At 38.5% G+C, this 16,281-nt stretch overlaps 2 protein-coding genes across 5 annotated transcripts in view; one reads left to right on the top strand and one right to left on the bottom strand.

The window, feature by feature from the left end:
- The first annotated feature begins 1,466 nt into the window (after positions 1–1,466).
- rec114 (REC114 meiotic recombination protein) lies at positions 1,467–14,960 on the top strand. Of its 4 annotated transcripts, none has more exons than XM_034679942.1 (6): positions 1,467–1,577; positions 6,275–6,363; positions 11,432–11,515; positions 11,906–12,079; positions 14,281–14,355; positions 14,547–14,960. In XM_034679942.1, the coding sequence occupies exons 2-6, from the start codon at positions 6,301–6,303 to the stop codon at positions 14,709–14,711; spliced, it is 561 nt and encodes a 186-aa protein (XP_034535833.1). In that variant the 5' UTR covers positions 1,467–1,577; positions 6,275–6,300; the 3' UTR covers positions 14,712–14,960. The 4 variants fall into 4 exon arrangements, with proteins under 4 accessions (XP_034535833.1, XP_034535831.1, XP_034535834.1 ...); XM_034679940.1 differs by having other exon boundaries at positions 14,278–14,355; XM_034679941.1 differs by lacking the exon at positions 1,467–1,577 and adding an exon at positions 1,849–1,967 and having other exon boundaries at positions 14,278–14,355.
- The window catches only part of nptnb (neuroplastin b), a 29,396-nt gene continuing 28,075 nt past the window's right edge, over positions 14,961–16,281 (bottom strand). The window contains 2 exon segments of the mRNA XM_034679937.1: positions 14,961–16,061; positions 16,155–16,228. Of these exon segments, the coding sequence (XP_034535828.1) occupies positions 16,227–16,228 (2 nt within the window). The 3' untranslated portion in view covers positions 14,961–16,061; positions 16,155–16,226.

Genomic DNA, 16,281 nt, shown 5'->3' with positions numbered 1-16,281 from the left:
CACAGGTAACTGAGAACCACAGCTGATTAAGGATAAACTTAACAGCTGTTACCTTAGCAAAGCCTTATGTCCACCAAAAACTACTTCTCAACCAGTAGTGTTTAGGAACAGCAGACCTTTGGACATGGTCGCCATACACACTCTACTCTGATTGCATCATCATTAAAAGGTTAAACATAGATCAGTGTTGTCTTCTCTCTGCCCCATCAACAAAAAAGCTGTTTCACTTAGTCCTACAGGCTTGGAGCACTTCTGTAAACATTCTTGATTTACAGCATTTATCTTTAGCAGTTGTTAAGTGTTGCACATGTGATTGTTTTTGGCTTTGCATCGTTCATGTTCTTGCAGTGTGTCTTCTGTTAAAGCAGGTGTTTCAGCAATTTGCAGCACATTCTTCTCATTTGTAGCACATTCTAAATGATGAAGGCCAGTGCAGACTGTCTGCACTAGACAACCACTGTAGTATTATCTTGTTATACATCTGAACGTATAGAAGTTTGTATTAAAGATTCAGCGAGAGTGTGGTTTAGGGCAAACTTTTCATCCCACAACCTCCAAAATACAAGTGCTAAAAAAAGTTTTGATGTGGCTTCATTTAGCTGGTCTGCAGAAAATCAACCTACCTATATGACAATGTCATATAGGTATCTTTTTGCCAGATGACTGTCATACAGTCATCTGGCAAAAAGAATGGCAGAAAACTCATCACATTTTCTATTTTCAAGGTTTTATTTCAAGGTTAGTTACTATTTTTTCTCGATATTTTTTACTATAATGGGTTAAATGTACTATTTTAGATAACTTAAGATCTCACGACCCCCCATTTGTGTCTTGCGACCCCCAGGGGTTCCCGGCCCCTACTTTGGGAACCCTTGGTTTAGGGTATTGAATGATCACAAATTCAACATATTATTTGTGGACTGATATGTCTTACCGGCCTTGTGTTGCATGCCTCTTGTTCACAAAGTTAGCAGCTGGACCTGGAGAGAGAAATTACATTGGGAGATCAGTGACTGGATGTTGATAAGGGAACTGCGTTCAGACTATAGACTTTATAATAAAGTATCAGACATAGCAGAAATGATAGATAAATTAACTAGGACATTGGCCTGGCAATATTTGTGATATCCATAAGCTGTAAAACATGGAAATGTAAAACAAAACAGTTTTTTTTGCGTGTTTTAGAAGCATTTGAAGCAAAGGTATAAGACCAGTTTTATCATCTTTCATGTAGGATCACAACTTGCCATGTGTTACTCACGCAATGTGTGTTAAAAACCCCCAAAATAAAACATTGATTACTTACCATAATTCAAATGAAGTAATTGGGAAGGTCTGTCTTTCCCTCTGGCTGTCGATGTGCATTTCCAATAGAAATCAGTGATTCACATCGCGCGCAAACACGCCCACAGGACGCCAACTCAAACTCCGGATGTTGAAAATAAATCGGAATATATCGACACAAACAATACTTCACAGCTGGAAATGGCAACTTGTCCAGAGTGGCGATTGAAACGCTATGGTCGTTTCGTTCCCGGCTCAGGAGAACAGGAGACAACCCGTGGAAGATAACGGAGGTTAACAAAATACATATTTAAGAAGCAGGCTCGTGTTTGTTAGCTAGCTAACAGTGAACTGTTTCCACATTAAGCTAGCTTAAGTTGTATTGGTTCTAAATATACATCGATAATCGTTTTTTTTTGGCTGCCTGGGGGTAGTTATGATTTATTGTGCAATCTTCACGTTAAACATGTATTACACTGGATCAAAACATTGTAATTCGTGATTCTAGAGTCCTAACCTGACAGCCACAGTACCTGAGATACTCGCCCACTGGGCGGAGCGGGAGCCGGGGGGGGGCTTGTTGAGTTCCAGCTGAGAATTTTCTGAGGAACCCTGCGGTCAGCTTGTTAAAATAACTTTACCCGAGTCTCTTTCGGTTAAAGAAGAAATGTGTTCCTTTCTTGGTAAATGTTATCATCTCTTCTCTGTAGTCACTGTATTCGCGGCACCTGCTTGGACATTGTGTGTGTGACTTTTTGTGAACAAGCCACGTTACTTCTTTGAGCAATCTTGCTAGCGAGCTAGCTTTTGAAGTAGTTTATCGATTAACATTATAGGCACATCTTTCATTAAAAGGTGTCACGCTCAGTCTCCACATATGGCGTTTCAGTGGCCAAGAGACTGCAGACAGTAGTGATGTGTCATGATTAAAAGCTGCGGCTCTGAGAGCCGATACTTTATAGTGAATCAGAAGAGCCGGCTCGCATCGAGAGAGAACCGGCTCCCAGTTATCTCCTTTCGCTGCTTAGCTCTCACAGTGCTCAGACCTCAGACCCAGCTCTGCTCACAGCAGAGCTTTGTTTTGATTGGTCAGCATGGCGGCCATGCAGCCAATCACACGTGAGGATATAGGATACAGGTGATGGAGGGGAGGCTGTGTATCGTGGCTTCATCTGTTCCTTCTGAGAGGGTTAGGGTTAGGGTTCTTCTCAAAGACAGGGCCAATCTCACTGAGAGGAGAAATCGGAATCAGCCCATCCAAGCTGAGACATCTGATTTTTTCTAATTGCCAACCTGCACTGGGACATTCTGTAATGTTTGCTTGAGTTTGGTCCTGTTTCTGTTTGCTTGAATTTGGTTGGTTGTGTTTGCTTGAGCTGGTTCGGGTTCGGTTCTGGTCGATTCGGTTCTGGTTCGGCTCTTTTTGCTTGAGTTTGGTTCTGGTTCGGTTCTGGTTTGGTTTGCTTGAGCTTGGTTCTGTTTGGTTCGGTTCTGGTTCGGTTCTGATTCTGGTTCGGGTTCTGTTTGCTTGAGATTCGTTCTGGTTCTGTTTGCTTGAGTGTGGTCCTGGTTCTGTTTGCTTGAGTTCGGTTCTGGTTCAGTTCTGGTTCGGTTTAATTGAGTTTGTTCTGGTTCGGTTCTGGTTTGGTTGTGGTTTGGTTGGCTTGCGTTTGGTTCTTGTTCGGTTCTGTTCTGTTTGCTTGAGTTTGGTTTGGGTTCGGTTCTGGTTTGCGTTTGGTTCTGGTGCTGTTTGGTTCGGTTCCAGTTCAGCTCTGGTTCGGTTCTGGTTTGGTTCTGGTTTGGTTCTGTTTGGTTCTGGTTCGGTTCTTGTTAGGTTCTGGTTTGGTTTGCTTGAGCTTGGTTCTGGTTCTGTTTGGTTTGAGTTTGGTTCTGGTTCTGTTGGTTAGGTTCTGGTTCGTTTGGTTCGTTGCTTGAGTTGGTTCTGGTTGCTTGAGTTTGGTTCTGGTTGCTTGAGTTTGGTTCTGGTTCGGTACTGGTTTGGTTTGCTTGAGCTTGGTTCTGGTTCTGTTTGGTTCGGTTTGATTCGGCGTCGGGTTCTGTTTGCTTGAGTTTGGTTCTGGTTCTGTTTGCTTGAGTTTGGTCCTGGTTCTGTTTGCTTGAGTTCGGTTCTGGTTCAGTTTGGTTCGGTTCAGTGAGTTTGGTTCTGGTTCTGTTTGGTTTGGTTTCTGGTTCAGTTCTGGTTCTGTTTGCTTTAGTTGGTTCTGGTTCTGTTTGCTTGAGTTTGGTTCTGGTTCTGTTTGCTTGAGTTTGGTTCTGGCTCTGTTTTGCTTGAGTTCGGTTCTGGTTCTGTTTGCATGAGTAACCCTAATCATAACCCTAACCCTATCATAACCCTAACCCTAAAACTAACCCTAACCCTAACCCTAACCCTAATCATAACCCTAACCCTAACCCTATGCTAACCCTAACCCTAACACTAACCCTAACCCTAACCCTAACCCTAATCCTAACCCTAACCCTAACCTAACCCTTGCTTACCCTAACCTAACCCTATCATAACCCAACCCTAATCATAACCCTAACCTACCTAATCATAACCCTAACCCTAACCCTGATCATAACCCTAACCCTAACCCTAACCCTAATCATAAACCCTAACCCTAACCCTAATCATAACCCTAACCCTAACTCTAACCCTAATCATAACCCTAACACTAACCCTAACCCTAATCATAACCCTAACCCTAACCCTAACCCTAATCATAACCCTAACCCTAACCCTATGCTTACCCTAATCATAACCCTAACCCTAATCATAACCCTAACCCTAACCCTAATCCTAACCTAACCCTAACCCTACCCCTATGCTTACCCTAACCCTAACCCTAATCATAACCCTAACCCTAATCATAACCCTAACCCTAATCATAACCCTAACACTAACCCTAACCCTAATCATAACCCTAACCCTAATCATAAGCTTAACCCTAACCCTAACACTAACACTAACACTAACTCTAACCCTAATCATAACCCTACCCTAACACTAACCCTAACCCTAACACTAACCCTAACCCTAACCCTAACCCTAATCATTACCCTAACACTAACCCTAACCCTAATCATAACCTAACCCTAACCCTAATCATAACCCTAACCCTAATCATAAGCTTAACCCTAACCCTAACCCTAACCCTAACCCTAACACTAACCCTAAACACTAACCCTAATCATAACCCTAACCCTAACCCTAACCCCACCCTAATCATAAACCCTAACCCTATCCTAAACCTAATCGAACCCAACCCTACCCTAACTATAAACCCTAACCCTTACCCTAACCCGTTCATTGGTAGAATGGACAGCCTTCTTAATGTGTTTGAGACCATCAGTTGTGTTGTTTCAGGGTAGGGTTAGTACACATAGATAGCGCCTATTTGACTACTGTTGTAATCTATATTATGGCTAAACCATATTATTTATAGTTTTGATGACTTCAGTATTAATCTACAATGTTGAAATAATTACAATAAATAACAAAACATTGAATAAGAAGGTGTGTCCAAACTTTGACTGGTAACTGTTTCCTTGATTGTCTCTCAAAGGTTTGTTGCAGCTTCAAGTTAATATCAGTTCTTTATTTTCAGTTAACCCTTTCATTTGAAATATCATAGATGATAGGGATGCACTGATTTAGAAAAAATCGGGAAAATACTGATATTTATATTAAGCACCAGCACTGTAGCCAAACAACACATCCATCTAGACCAAGGGACAGAATAAAAGCTGGTAAACTATATTGTCAATATGAACTTTTTTATGTATGTTTGGTTGTTGTGCAAGGTTTGTGACTTATCTTTAGCACTACGTGGAAGTTTTTTTTGTTTGTTTTGAGTGTTAAATCAGTCCAAATAATTCATCATTTTTATGGAGCTAAATGGGTAGTAGATATTTAAAGGTTAATCTGGCTATTTCTCTAGGTTTTGAGTAATCATGATCAAGGGACGAAATAGTGTGTTGGTTTTACAGTTAACCACAATATGAAGTAGAGACAAGAACATTTACGTGTACGAATTTCATTCTGGAAGCTATTTAATATTTTAAGTGTTATCAATTTTGTTGTAGATTATTTAGGTGACTAAATACACCTTTGTTTGAACTCTTACACTCAAGTTTAACAGCTCAGCAATGATTTGTGAAAAGAGACATGTTACGAAAGATATGGAGTAGATGACGAAGAAGTGGGTGAAGATGGGGTAATGGAGCAGATACGCACAAGTAGGATGTTTGATTCACTCATCAATAACTTCACTATGTACACCTTTGCCTGTGTGATAAGTCTTTATTTTTAAAAGCACAAGTGAATGCACTCATATTTTATTTATGTGACTGAGAGAGAACTTCTAACTACAGAATCTCGTGTTTCTGCATACTGCAGGAGCTCAGGGAGCAGTTTCAGCTCTACTGTAAAGTAAAAAATCTGTTTTAAATTTTAATAAGGCCTTCTTCATATATTAGAATAGATTACACAGTGTTTTATTGCCCAGCTATACCTGCTCCTCTCACACAGACTCGGGTCAGGTGTCATAGTTTTACAGTTTTCTATTTATTTCCTCATGTTTCTTGATGCCTGTGTGTGTTAGATTTGGAAATATCAATGGAGACAGGCATCTGGATTTCTCGATATGTGCAAAAAAACAACCGGTTACACAGACTTGAAACATCAAGAAGTGTAGATTAAAGGTTTTTGGGTTTTGTCTTTAACTGCATCAGACTCTAGGTGGCATGCTGGAGCTGTGTGTTGACAGGGCTGAATGGTTGTGAGATCAGGTTGTTATTGCACTGTATACTGAGGAGGGACTCTACCACACTGAATGCGATTGTGATATGTTGATATGTTAAGATTAGGTTTGGCAGTCCCATTTTTTAAAGAACGCATTCACCAAAATCTTAAAACAAAACTATCAATGTGACGCTGTGCTTTACCAGATGCACTGCACTCAAAATCTCTCTGGTCATTCTTTACCAGGTGTTTGAGGCTGATGGCAGTAAACCATGAATTTTCCTCCAGATTTTGGAATCTGGATACTTGCTGGTGTGCAGGGACAGGAAAGCTTGGTAAGGTGACTGTGTGGCTACTTACATTGAAAGGTTTTATTGTTTTGTGTTTTTATGTATCGTCACAGATGATGCTGAGACAACATCTGAGGCTAAAGCCTATTTTTTTAAACATGGGTATACTGTCTGTGTATTCAGTTTTCAGCCTTGAGGTCATGTTTATTTGTAATGTGACAATCTATTGCACAAACACACTCAACTTTATTTATATAGCACATTCTCTTACATAAAAACATGCAGCCAAGCGCTTCACAGAATAACAGAGACAGAAACCAACAGCAATGGTAAAAGTATAAATACATTATTATAAATAAAATACATAAAATCAATCAAATCACTAAAGTAAAATTAATAAAATAGGTAATAGTGGAAAGAAAAGTTAAAAATAAGGTTGCGTTAATCAGATCAGATGAACACAAGAAATACATAGATAATTAGATAAATAGGATAAATAGTGTTAAAGCAATGATTAAAATAATAATGATTAAAATAATAATTAAAATAATAATGCAGTCCAGGGCTAAAAATAAATGTCTCCAAATTTTAAAAGCTAGATTAAAAAGGGTAAGTCTTAATTTTACTTTTTAAAAACACTCAGAGAGCTGCTGTTTTAATGCCCTGAGGCAGAGAGTTCCATAGCTTAGGGGCATAAACAGAAAGCTCTCTGACCGGTGAGAAACGTGTTTCTTACAGGTTTTTCATTGTTGTGATGTGATTTTACCCCCCCAACTTAATTTAACTCCTCACTAATTCATCTTAGCTATTTCTGGGTTTATATATGTAATGCGCAGACTGATTCGAATTAAAGATTGGATTGGGCAACTGGTGGCCTCGCGGTCTAAGCGCCCCACATACAGAGGCTATACAGTCCTTGTCGCAAGAGGTTGCCGGTTCCACTCCTGGCCACGCCCATTGCTGCATGTCTTCCCCACATTTCTGTCCCTCTCAATTATCCTATCAATACAGGCAAAATGCCCAAAATAGTATCCCTCAGTGGAGAATTCAGTCTTCAATACATAAGAAGAAATTATGATACAGATTATATGAGTTGATTTAAATATATGCCTTCATCATCTTTACTCTGGACTCTTCTGCAAGTGTCAGTCTTCCATTCTCTGTTGCAATGGCCTTTAGCTTGAAGCTCTATTTTTGATAAAAATAATTTGTCTGGACGGAATTACTTTAAATTGAAGGTTACAGCTGCAGTTATCAATCTGTAATCTGTTTGTACTGGTAGTCATCAATTCAAAACAGTGGAGGAAACAGTGAAAAGATAATATTATTATTAGATACATCTTGGATAGAGACTTCCTTTAATGACATGACTCCTCTGTCTCTATTTAAAGAGTGTACATGTAAGTAATGTCTGTAAACTCATAAACTATCATAGCAATAGATTTTGTGTTTATACCCTTTGAATCCAAAAAAATAAACAGTACTTTATAATGTGTTCTAACATTCAGACAGAAATACAACTTTTAGAAAATAGCGTAGTAGAAAAAGTGTACCACTCTCTCGACACATGCTCTTAGGGTTCATTTATGTTTCTCTTCACAACACTGGGTTTAAGATTGAACTGCAAGTTGTTTTTGAAGTCCATCTTACTGCACAAGCTGCACAAGAATGAAATTAGTTTGTTTTTAATATGAGGAAGACCTGAGATTTTATTTCAATGTATTAAAACAGAATCTGCTCTTCTAGATTAAAAGCCTCAGGGAAGGCCATATAAAAATTCTGCTGAAGAGCTTGACATTTTCAGCTCAAATCTGATGAGATGTGACTGGATTGTTTTGGCTGGTTTGAGTCAAATATTCTGAGAGATTTTGTATGATCAAATATTATTTGGGTGAAAATTGGAGGGGTTCAGGCTCACATGAAGTAACTCACTCCAGACTTGTTCAGGGTTTGAGCGATTTTTAGATGGTACTCAGGTTGGCTCCAGAACTTACGCTCCTTGTGTAGGGACTACTAAGGCTACGTTCACACTGCAAGGCTTAATGCTCAAATCTGATTTTTTTGCTCAGATCTGATTTTTTTGTTTGCCTGTTCACATTACCATCTATAATGTGACCTGTATCTGATTCCAGTGGGAACTGTTTGCGGCTCCGAACTGCCCTGTAAGCCCAAAAGAACAGTAACAATGACGCCACATGCAGCTGTTTTGCAAACGAAACATGGAGGAAGTCAGCATTTTCGCCTTTGTTACAAAGTTTTTGTGCAGTGGGCGCCGGAGAATGAATGACCAGGTGTGGAGGAGGTCAAGTATGAAGAAAAAAGAGAGCAAAATGGCTTGTTTTGGCTTTTTGCGGAGCTGTGGCCGCAAATACGATTGAAAGGTCTATGTGGATGCGGACACGGAGTCAGGAGTGGTGGGTCTGTGACGTTAATAGTTTCACAGAGACAGAGTTTATTCAAAACTTCCGGATGTCGAGGGAACTTTCAATTACATCTGTCAGCGGCTCTCCCAAGACTCCTTCGGCAGACACTCAATTTAGGCGCTCCATCATTGCTGTCCTCCATTTTTGCAAGGCTACCGCCGCGCAGAATTGTGACGTGTGTGGCTATAAAGTGACCGCCTTGGCCTTTCACACTGAGGTCGCATTGAACAAAATCAGATCTGTATCTGATTCAGGACCACATATGGAAGTGGTCTAAATCTGATTTGAAAAAATCTGATTTGGGACAGATTTGCCAGCATTGTGAACATAGCCTAAGAGCCAAAAGCCACTGAGAAACTGAGGTTGGGCCTAGTTAAGTGTCTGCTGCGCTAGAAGCAAAAATCACTGATGTACAAAAAGTAAGTTTAACCTTTTATTAATGAAAAGCATAATCAACTCATGATGAAGTGCACAAACAGATGATTAAGTGATCAAAGAAAATAGTGGTCAACTAAAAGTACGGAGACCCAGCTCACCCCCTCTCTTCCACTCCAAACAAAAGAAAACAGGCGGCCTAAATGAACTAAATATCCCCGCCCCTAACACACAACCTGTAAATAACCTAATTCCCTGTTCCCACAATAAACCATATCATAAACAAACAACAAAAATAACACACAAAACATATACAGACAATAACCCACTCTAAACCTATCTAAATAAGATACTATAAACAGTCAAATCCTTTATGGCTCCTACACATTGAATCAACATTTATAAGCCACAGTTAACTTGGACTCAATATTTGTTTCTGTTCATGCATTGGTATGAATCCAACAGATGATCTTAATCTTAATTTAGTAAGTAGGTACATACCATTTATGTAAAACCAGGCCTGAGAATGAATAAATTCAACAGCACACTGTGGTTCAACTAACTTTTCCTTCTGCCAACCTGTAAGTGTGTTACACCCAAATTCTGCTAAAGAGAAGTACTAACACAAGGCTTGACAGTTATTGTGGCCCTACGACAAGAAGTTAACTACCTGAGCTGCAGACAAGAGACATTTGAGGGCTATTCAGTGTCTTATTAATGGAGCTCTGGCAGGTGACACAGCTATGCTTGCCGTGCCAGGGTGCAGAGCCCAGATAGATATTCAGGTCAGGCTGCAGAGAGCTTTCTCCAAGGATGATGGACCGGTCTATTGTAGATTGGTGCAGTGAATACTCCACTTCCAATGCAGAGAGCTTCGGCCTATAGGTTAATCATAAGGTCAGAAGGAAACTTTTGGAAATGTTCTTTGAACAAAACAGGAAGTTTCCTGCGTCAGAAGAATTAGGAGGGTTTCTGCTAAGCTTCAACATTCTGCCTAAACGTTGGATATTATGATTTAACAGGCACGATCCGACAAATGAATTCAGTCATCTGTAAGTGCATATGTATCTGGCATTCATTCAAGTTGAACATGCAACAGATGGTGAGCGTTTAAAGGGAAACCAACCAATAACGTAGAAAAATGTTGGCACACCACAAACTACCAGAGCAGCTTTACTTGTTCTTGGCGAAGATTCAAGTCCAATTTATGGGACACTGAAAGAAAGACAGCATTCTGTGAAAAGTTATTCTCCCATCTGACATGATGATGAGCACTGTGTCAGTGCCTGCCAAAAATATATCACATCTTGAACTAAGTTGGTATCTGGATGATTTACAGGCCATAGACTATGATTATGATTGATAACTCCTTGGTGTGGTATGGAAACATCTGTATGTGTAACTGTATCCTTTGATTAGCTGTAAGTTAGAATAATGTGACTCGATTAGGTGTAGAAACTGATAGTGAGGCACTATAGCAAAAAAACAATACAAATTAAATAAATGAAAAAATAAATAAGAAGTTGCTGAACGAACTCAGGAAACGCTCTCATGATATTTTAATGAGGAAACAGGGAGGTATGATAAATTTCTAAGAAAATAAAACACTAAAATATTAAACCATTAAATAAAATAAGATGCTATACTTAAAATAGATAAATAAAATAAAATAAAATAAAAGGTGACTAAAATTTGAAGTAGATAATGAATAATTAAATAAAGTAAGGTAAATCAAACTGTTCTATGAATAAAACTCAGTTAAAAGCGAGACTAAAAAGGTAGGTCTTGAGTTTGCATTTAAAAATGTTTATGCTCTTTGCAGTCGTTGTTTGAAGGTTGACTATGTTTTTATGCTGAGCTTGCAGTTTTAAAAGCTAGAGCAAATTTAATTTTAAAGCACTTTCAACAAACAGGCGGGTCACAATGTTAAGCTTTTGTTCCACATCTCCTTTTGATTATTTACATTTAAGAGCCTATCCAGAGCTTCACAGCACTGATGTTACTGGGTAAACAGAGACCCCTGCAGACAGTTTTAGGTAACTGTTTTTCTTCCCCCTGTCAGCTTAATGAAACTATAATACCTTTGTTTATTTTTTTTCATGGGTGAATGAGTAGAAATCAAGCAATTCCTTATTTAAGCTTAACTTGGTGGTTCAAAAGAGAATAATTACAATTTTTAAGTTCAACTGAAATATTATTTTGTATGTAATCAATGAGTTAGTTTACCCCGTGGCTGAAAAGGTTGTTTTTTCTGTCTGTTAATGATTTTGTTTCTTTGTTTGTTTGTTTGTTTGTTTGTTGGTGTGTTTCCTTAGGATACGATGCCTTTGCTCTGTGCCTCAGATTCTCTCAAAGTACACCAGAGATCTGATAACCTCATGTTTCGATTTACTGTGAGGGTGAGTCATGATATGCATCAAACTCCCACAAAGGGTAGTATTTTTTAAAGGTGTGTGGCTATAGCTGAATTCTGAATTTAAAGATGAAGGTTATCATTTTTTAAATAGAGAGAAAACCCTTTTAAAATGTGATACTGCAGGTTTGCGTTATTAATTTATAAATGTGATATTAATTTGTGTTGTCACCTTCTTTTTCAGAAAATGTAATCAATGTTCTGACCTGACTTACAAGAAATTAAATCCAACACTCTAGTTTCCTCAACCCTGTTTATTTTTCTTCATCTTACTGACATCCTCACTCCCAAATGCGACTTGAAAAGCTGCGAGTGTCGTCATTAGCACAATTTAGATTGACAGAAACAGACGGAATGTATTTGTGGATTCCTGCAGGGAGAGAGCCGCATGATGAGGATGCAGTTTGATGGAAGCAGCAAGGCAGAGGCTATCAAGGAGTGTTCGAGTGCTGTGGAAAAACTGATGGAGTACATACCTGTCTCTACGCAGAAAGACACCTTGTCGCCCTCTAATCAGACCCCTGTTGGGGAGTCTGCACCAGTGAAACAGGTTGCCTATTTTATTATTCAGAACATAAAAAAACATAATATTAATCCAGCGTTGATGCATGGATCAAGTGTTATACATATTTAATGTATAGTCCATAGGAATCCTGAAAATATGCCTCTTAAAAAGGTGTATGCAGTGTGAAAGGGTCATCTCTTCTCCTGGCATCTTCCGTATTTAGTGAATTAGACACTGGGATTAACAGTGACACTGAAGATCGAAGTGTTTCTTAAACCCCAATAAATACACCATCCAGATGTCTTTGTGTATCATTTGATTTGATTTGAAAGTGTTTATTTCGAACATGTAAAAATATAGAAATAAATGACAACCAACAACAAACAAAAAGACATGCCAAAAAAAAGGAAATGTTACAAACAATACAAAAAAAAATCTAAACAAAACTGTTTCATCACTAATATGAATTATATTACATGTCCAAAAAGGAGTGGGAAGAAGTAACATTTATTAAATCCCACCCCTTCTCTAAAATGAATAAGTAATTAATGGTCAAGTAAGCTTCCCTTTTATATACCAACATGTCCAACATTCATTACTTTTTAAAGGTTGTCTATACTTCTTTTCTTTTTTTTTGTATATACCTATAAATTAACATACATACAGACATACATACATATGCATACACATATACAAACATGTATACACCCATACACATGGAAACATAAGGACATACACACACACATACACACACACACACACACACACACACACACACACACACACCACACACACACACACACACACACACACACACACACACAAACAACCTACATCCCCACTAATTCACAAGTATCCATACAAAAACATATACTTGTAATTGTACACAAGTCTATTACAACCACATACCTGTAAACAGTGGTTAGTGGTCACTGATAAGTAACAAGCTTACTGTATTGTTGTCAATGTGATTAGTGACTATATTATATGTTAAAATTGGCACAGGGGGCTGTTATTCTGCTGGGTCTGGTGATTTTTTGGATACAGGCTAATACTGAATAGGTCATTCTGTGTTTATCAAGATTTAACAGGTCAATATTAAAATCTCCACAGGCAAAAATTGTTTTATGACTTATTTTGAGAAAATCTCTTCCATTCAGTCCCTAGAACCTGGGGTTCTATATACACAGCTACCAATGACATTTTTACTTTTTTCTTTTTGAATTTCAATAGTTACACATTCAAGCATGTTTCACTACACTATACGGTATAGTCCAGAATTTTATCCACATATATGGCTACTCCTCCTCCAGCTTTGTTTTTTCTATTAATATACCTGAATTCATAACCTTCCAGCTCAAAGTACATTCCTTTATCTTCATTAATCCAGGTCTCAGATATGGTAACTATGCTAAATGGTTGTGAAAATTCAATGTTCCTCAATGTTATTGAAATTTGCAAACAGGCTTTCTGCTATTGAAGTGGATAATTGATCATTTGCCACTGTATTAATGCTCCGATTGTACTGTTCAGATGTGCAGTAGCAGCAAATATTATTGAAGAGAAGAAGTTATTGTCTGGATCTATGTCATGTTCCATATCATGTAGGTTAGTATTCATGTTTGATCAACAGCGCTGCACACCACTGTGGTCAGCTCTCCCAACGTGACAATATTATGCACACTAGGTGGTGCTGTTTACAATACTGTGTTATTCTTAGAGGGTGACACTGAGGCTACAGCAGGTGGACTGAGATACAGTATGTGCTGCACTGGAATCAATAACCAATCATAACATGTTATTTAGTGTAGAAACGTTATACCTCATAAACACAAGGATTGTAATAGGAATGTAATACTATGATAATAATAATTTATGAAAGTAAATCCAACATGAATGACATACTAAGAGAGTGTCAGCGCTGTGTTGTGTGCTTCTGATTTATTTCATGTTGCATTTAGACTCAAAGCACATGATTCATTCTAAAAAGGATCCTGCATAAAACTCAGATCCAACCACCTAGCTACCAGCATTCAACATGAAGGACTGAGAAAGGACCGGACCCTGCCGCGGGTCTGAATGTGACCTTTCATGAACAGACACACTGAAGGAGTTCACAGTGGAGATGAAAGGGCTTTGAGGGCTGGATATCTTTCAATTAGTAATGAAGCCATAGATTGGCCTCTTAACCCTGAGGTGTCATGCCATGTTCATCATATCTTTTCTCTTCTTTTCTGTGTCAGCAGACTTTGAAAGGGAAGGCTGTGGGAGCTGAACCTGAGGTTGTCAAAGGATCGTTGTCAATCGGACGTCTAACCCAGGTATCGCTGTTTACGAGTGAGAGATATCAAACAGCATGCAACATCCACACCACAGATTAGTCATTTCAGCGTTCTAAATTTAGTAAGAGGTGCATGTTGCTCAGTGAAGTCACTTCCTTCAAATTTCTAATGCTAACATCATCAGCTATTTCGTCTTCAGCTATACTGATACATTTGTTGACCTTCCACAGCACTTCATGGGAGGGACCGCTGTGGCACTGCCTCAAGTGTATCACCACAGTGCTTTGGCGCACGTTGACCTGGAGTCGTTCCTGCGATTGTGCCTTCTTGATCCCAGCTTTCCTGCATTTGTGGAGAATGTGGAGGGGGAGCTGAGGAAAATGCTTGAAGAGTGAAGCATCTGAACCACAGCTGAAGGCGGAAAAGGTCAAGTCAGTGCAATATGTTCTTTCTTATACAGTTTGTGTAGGCAGTGCCTGGTGGTGGTGGAGTGTTTCTTGCTCTTTTGCTCTGCTGATGTTTTTTTCGAATAGTTTTTACACATTAGCTGTTATGGTATAGAGCCTGAAGAGGGAGCTTTGAAGGGCTTTTAAATCAGGCTGTCCAGCTGCAACTTGCAAAATAAAACAATCTCAACCATAAAAGAATTTCAAACTTTTTATTCAGAAAAAAATATTGGTCTCACTCATATGTTTGATCGTGGCTATATACTCTGGTCCCTCTGTTCCAACCTTGATGCAGGTCCATTTCCACCTCAACACACATGGATACATTGTATTGAAACAGGAGTCATGCAGCTACAGCAGTGAATTTTGCTATGCCCGCCTCCAAGTGATTCCCACAATATTAAAGCTTCACTGAGTAAAACAAACTGCCCTCCTTATATCTATTTAAGAATACATATTGCATAGGATTATAGCCATGCTATACAGTTAGAGAGAGAAACAATAAAAATAAAAATCAATAAATGAAATAGGGAAATATAAAAAAATATCTTTTTACAGATTTCCTATCATTTGAACACTCATACTTAAACATATACAAGACACCTAAGTTACTCTGGAAAGAAAAGAAAAATAATACACATATCATTTTTGTTTAGATAGTTAAACACACAGTAGTCATTTTCTGTAATCACTCTCAATTAAATTTAAATACTGCCAGTCATTGAAGCCCTTGCTTCACAATAAAGTTCTGTTAAAAGTGGGCTTCACAAAATCAAACAGAGTTAACTGACCATGATATGCTGTACAAATTTTCAAGAATAAAACTAACTATACATATATATGTATATATAAATATACATATATATTAAATAGGGATGACTCCATAAAAAACATAGGTCATTTCAGATGCAAAAAAAGCCACACGAGGGATAACAACAGAAAATGTCTATTCTGAGTATCCTATTGCGTTATCATCTTGCATGCATTGTACATGATATGTACTACAAAAGGTATCACCTCATCTGAGGATATGATGAAATCAATAAAGGAGACACAAACAGCACATTAAAATGTGTACACCTTTGTGGTGGTTTTAGTCATTATTCGTCATCCTGAAATCTCCACATTAAGACTGAATAAGGCATGCTTAAGACAGCCGTTATGTTCTTTTTGTTGCCAGTGTTATGCTGATATTGTTTCTCATAAAATGAGACAAGATATGCTTTTTTCAAAACTGCCTGGAGCTCCATCCACCTCTGACACCTTCTTGTAGTCCAAAACGCAGTTTAGCCATCTCGTCTGTGAAGAGAAAATCAAGAGAAGGCGGTGACTATGGATAATCCTCCAGAGAGTTCTATATTTAGCCCCCCATCCTCTACAACAGCGTCTTACTTGAGTAAATTGCTTATTTTGTATTCCTCTGGCGAATGTTTTTGTCCTTGTGGTTGTTTGTTGAATTTGTTTTCCTAGGGAAAGAGGTACTGGAGTTAGGATTAAGTGACCTACAGGTAAGAATAAT

This window comes from Notolabrus celidotus, chromosome 3, assembly GCF_009762535.1.
Source record: "Notolabrus celidotus isolate fNotCel1 chromosome 3, fNotCel1.pri, whole genome shotgun sequence".
In the NCBI taxonomy this organism is placed as follows: Eukaryota; Metazoa; Chordata; class Actinopteri; order Labriformes; family Labridae; genus Notolabrus; species Notolabrus celidotus.
The sequence above is the reverse complement of the archived record's forward strand: the minus strand, read 5'-3'. Positions and strand labels throughout refer to the sequence as shown.

What these genes read in the sequence shown, in the direction of transcription:
- rec114 (XM_034679940.1), top strand. Translation starts at nt 6,301, where the DNA reads ATGAATTTTCCTCCAGATTTTGGAATCTGGATACTTGCTGGTGTGCAG. An exon ending in AGTCTGCACCAGTGAAACAG is followed by an intron (nt 12,080 to 14,277) that starts GTTGCCTATTTT and finishes TTTCTGTGTCAG; the next exon opens with CAGACTTTGAAAGGGAAGGC. An exon ending in CAATCGGACGTCTAACCCAG is followed by an intron (nt 14,356 to 14,546) that starts GTATCGCTGTTT and finishes GACCTTCCACAG; the next exon opens with CACTTCATGGGAGGGACCGC.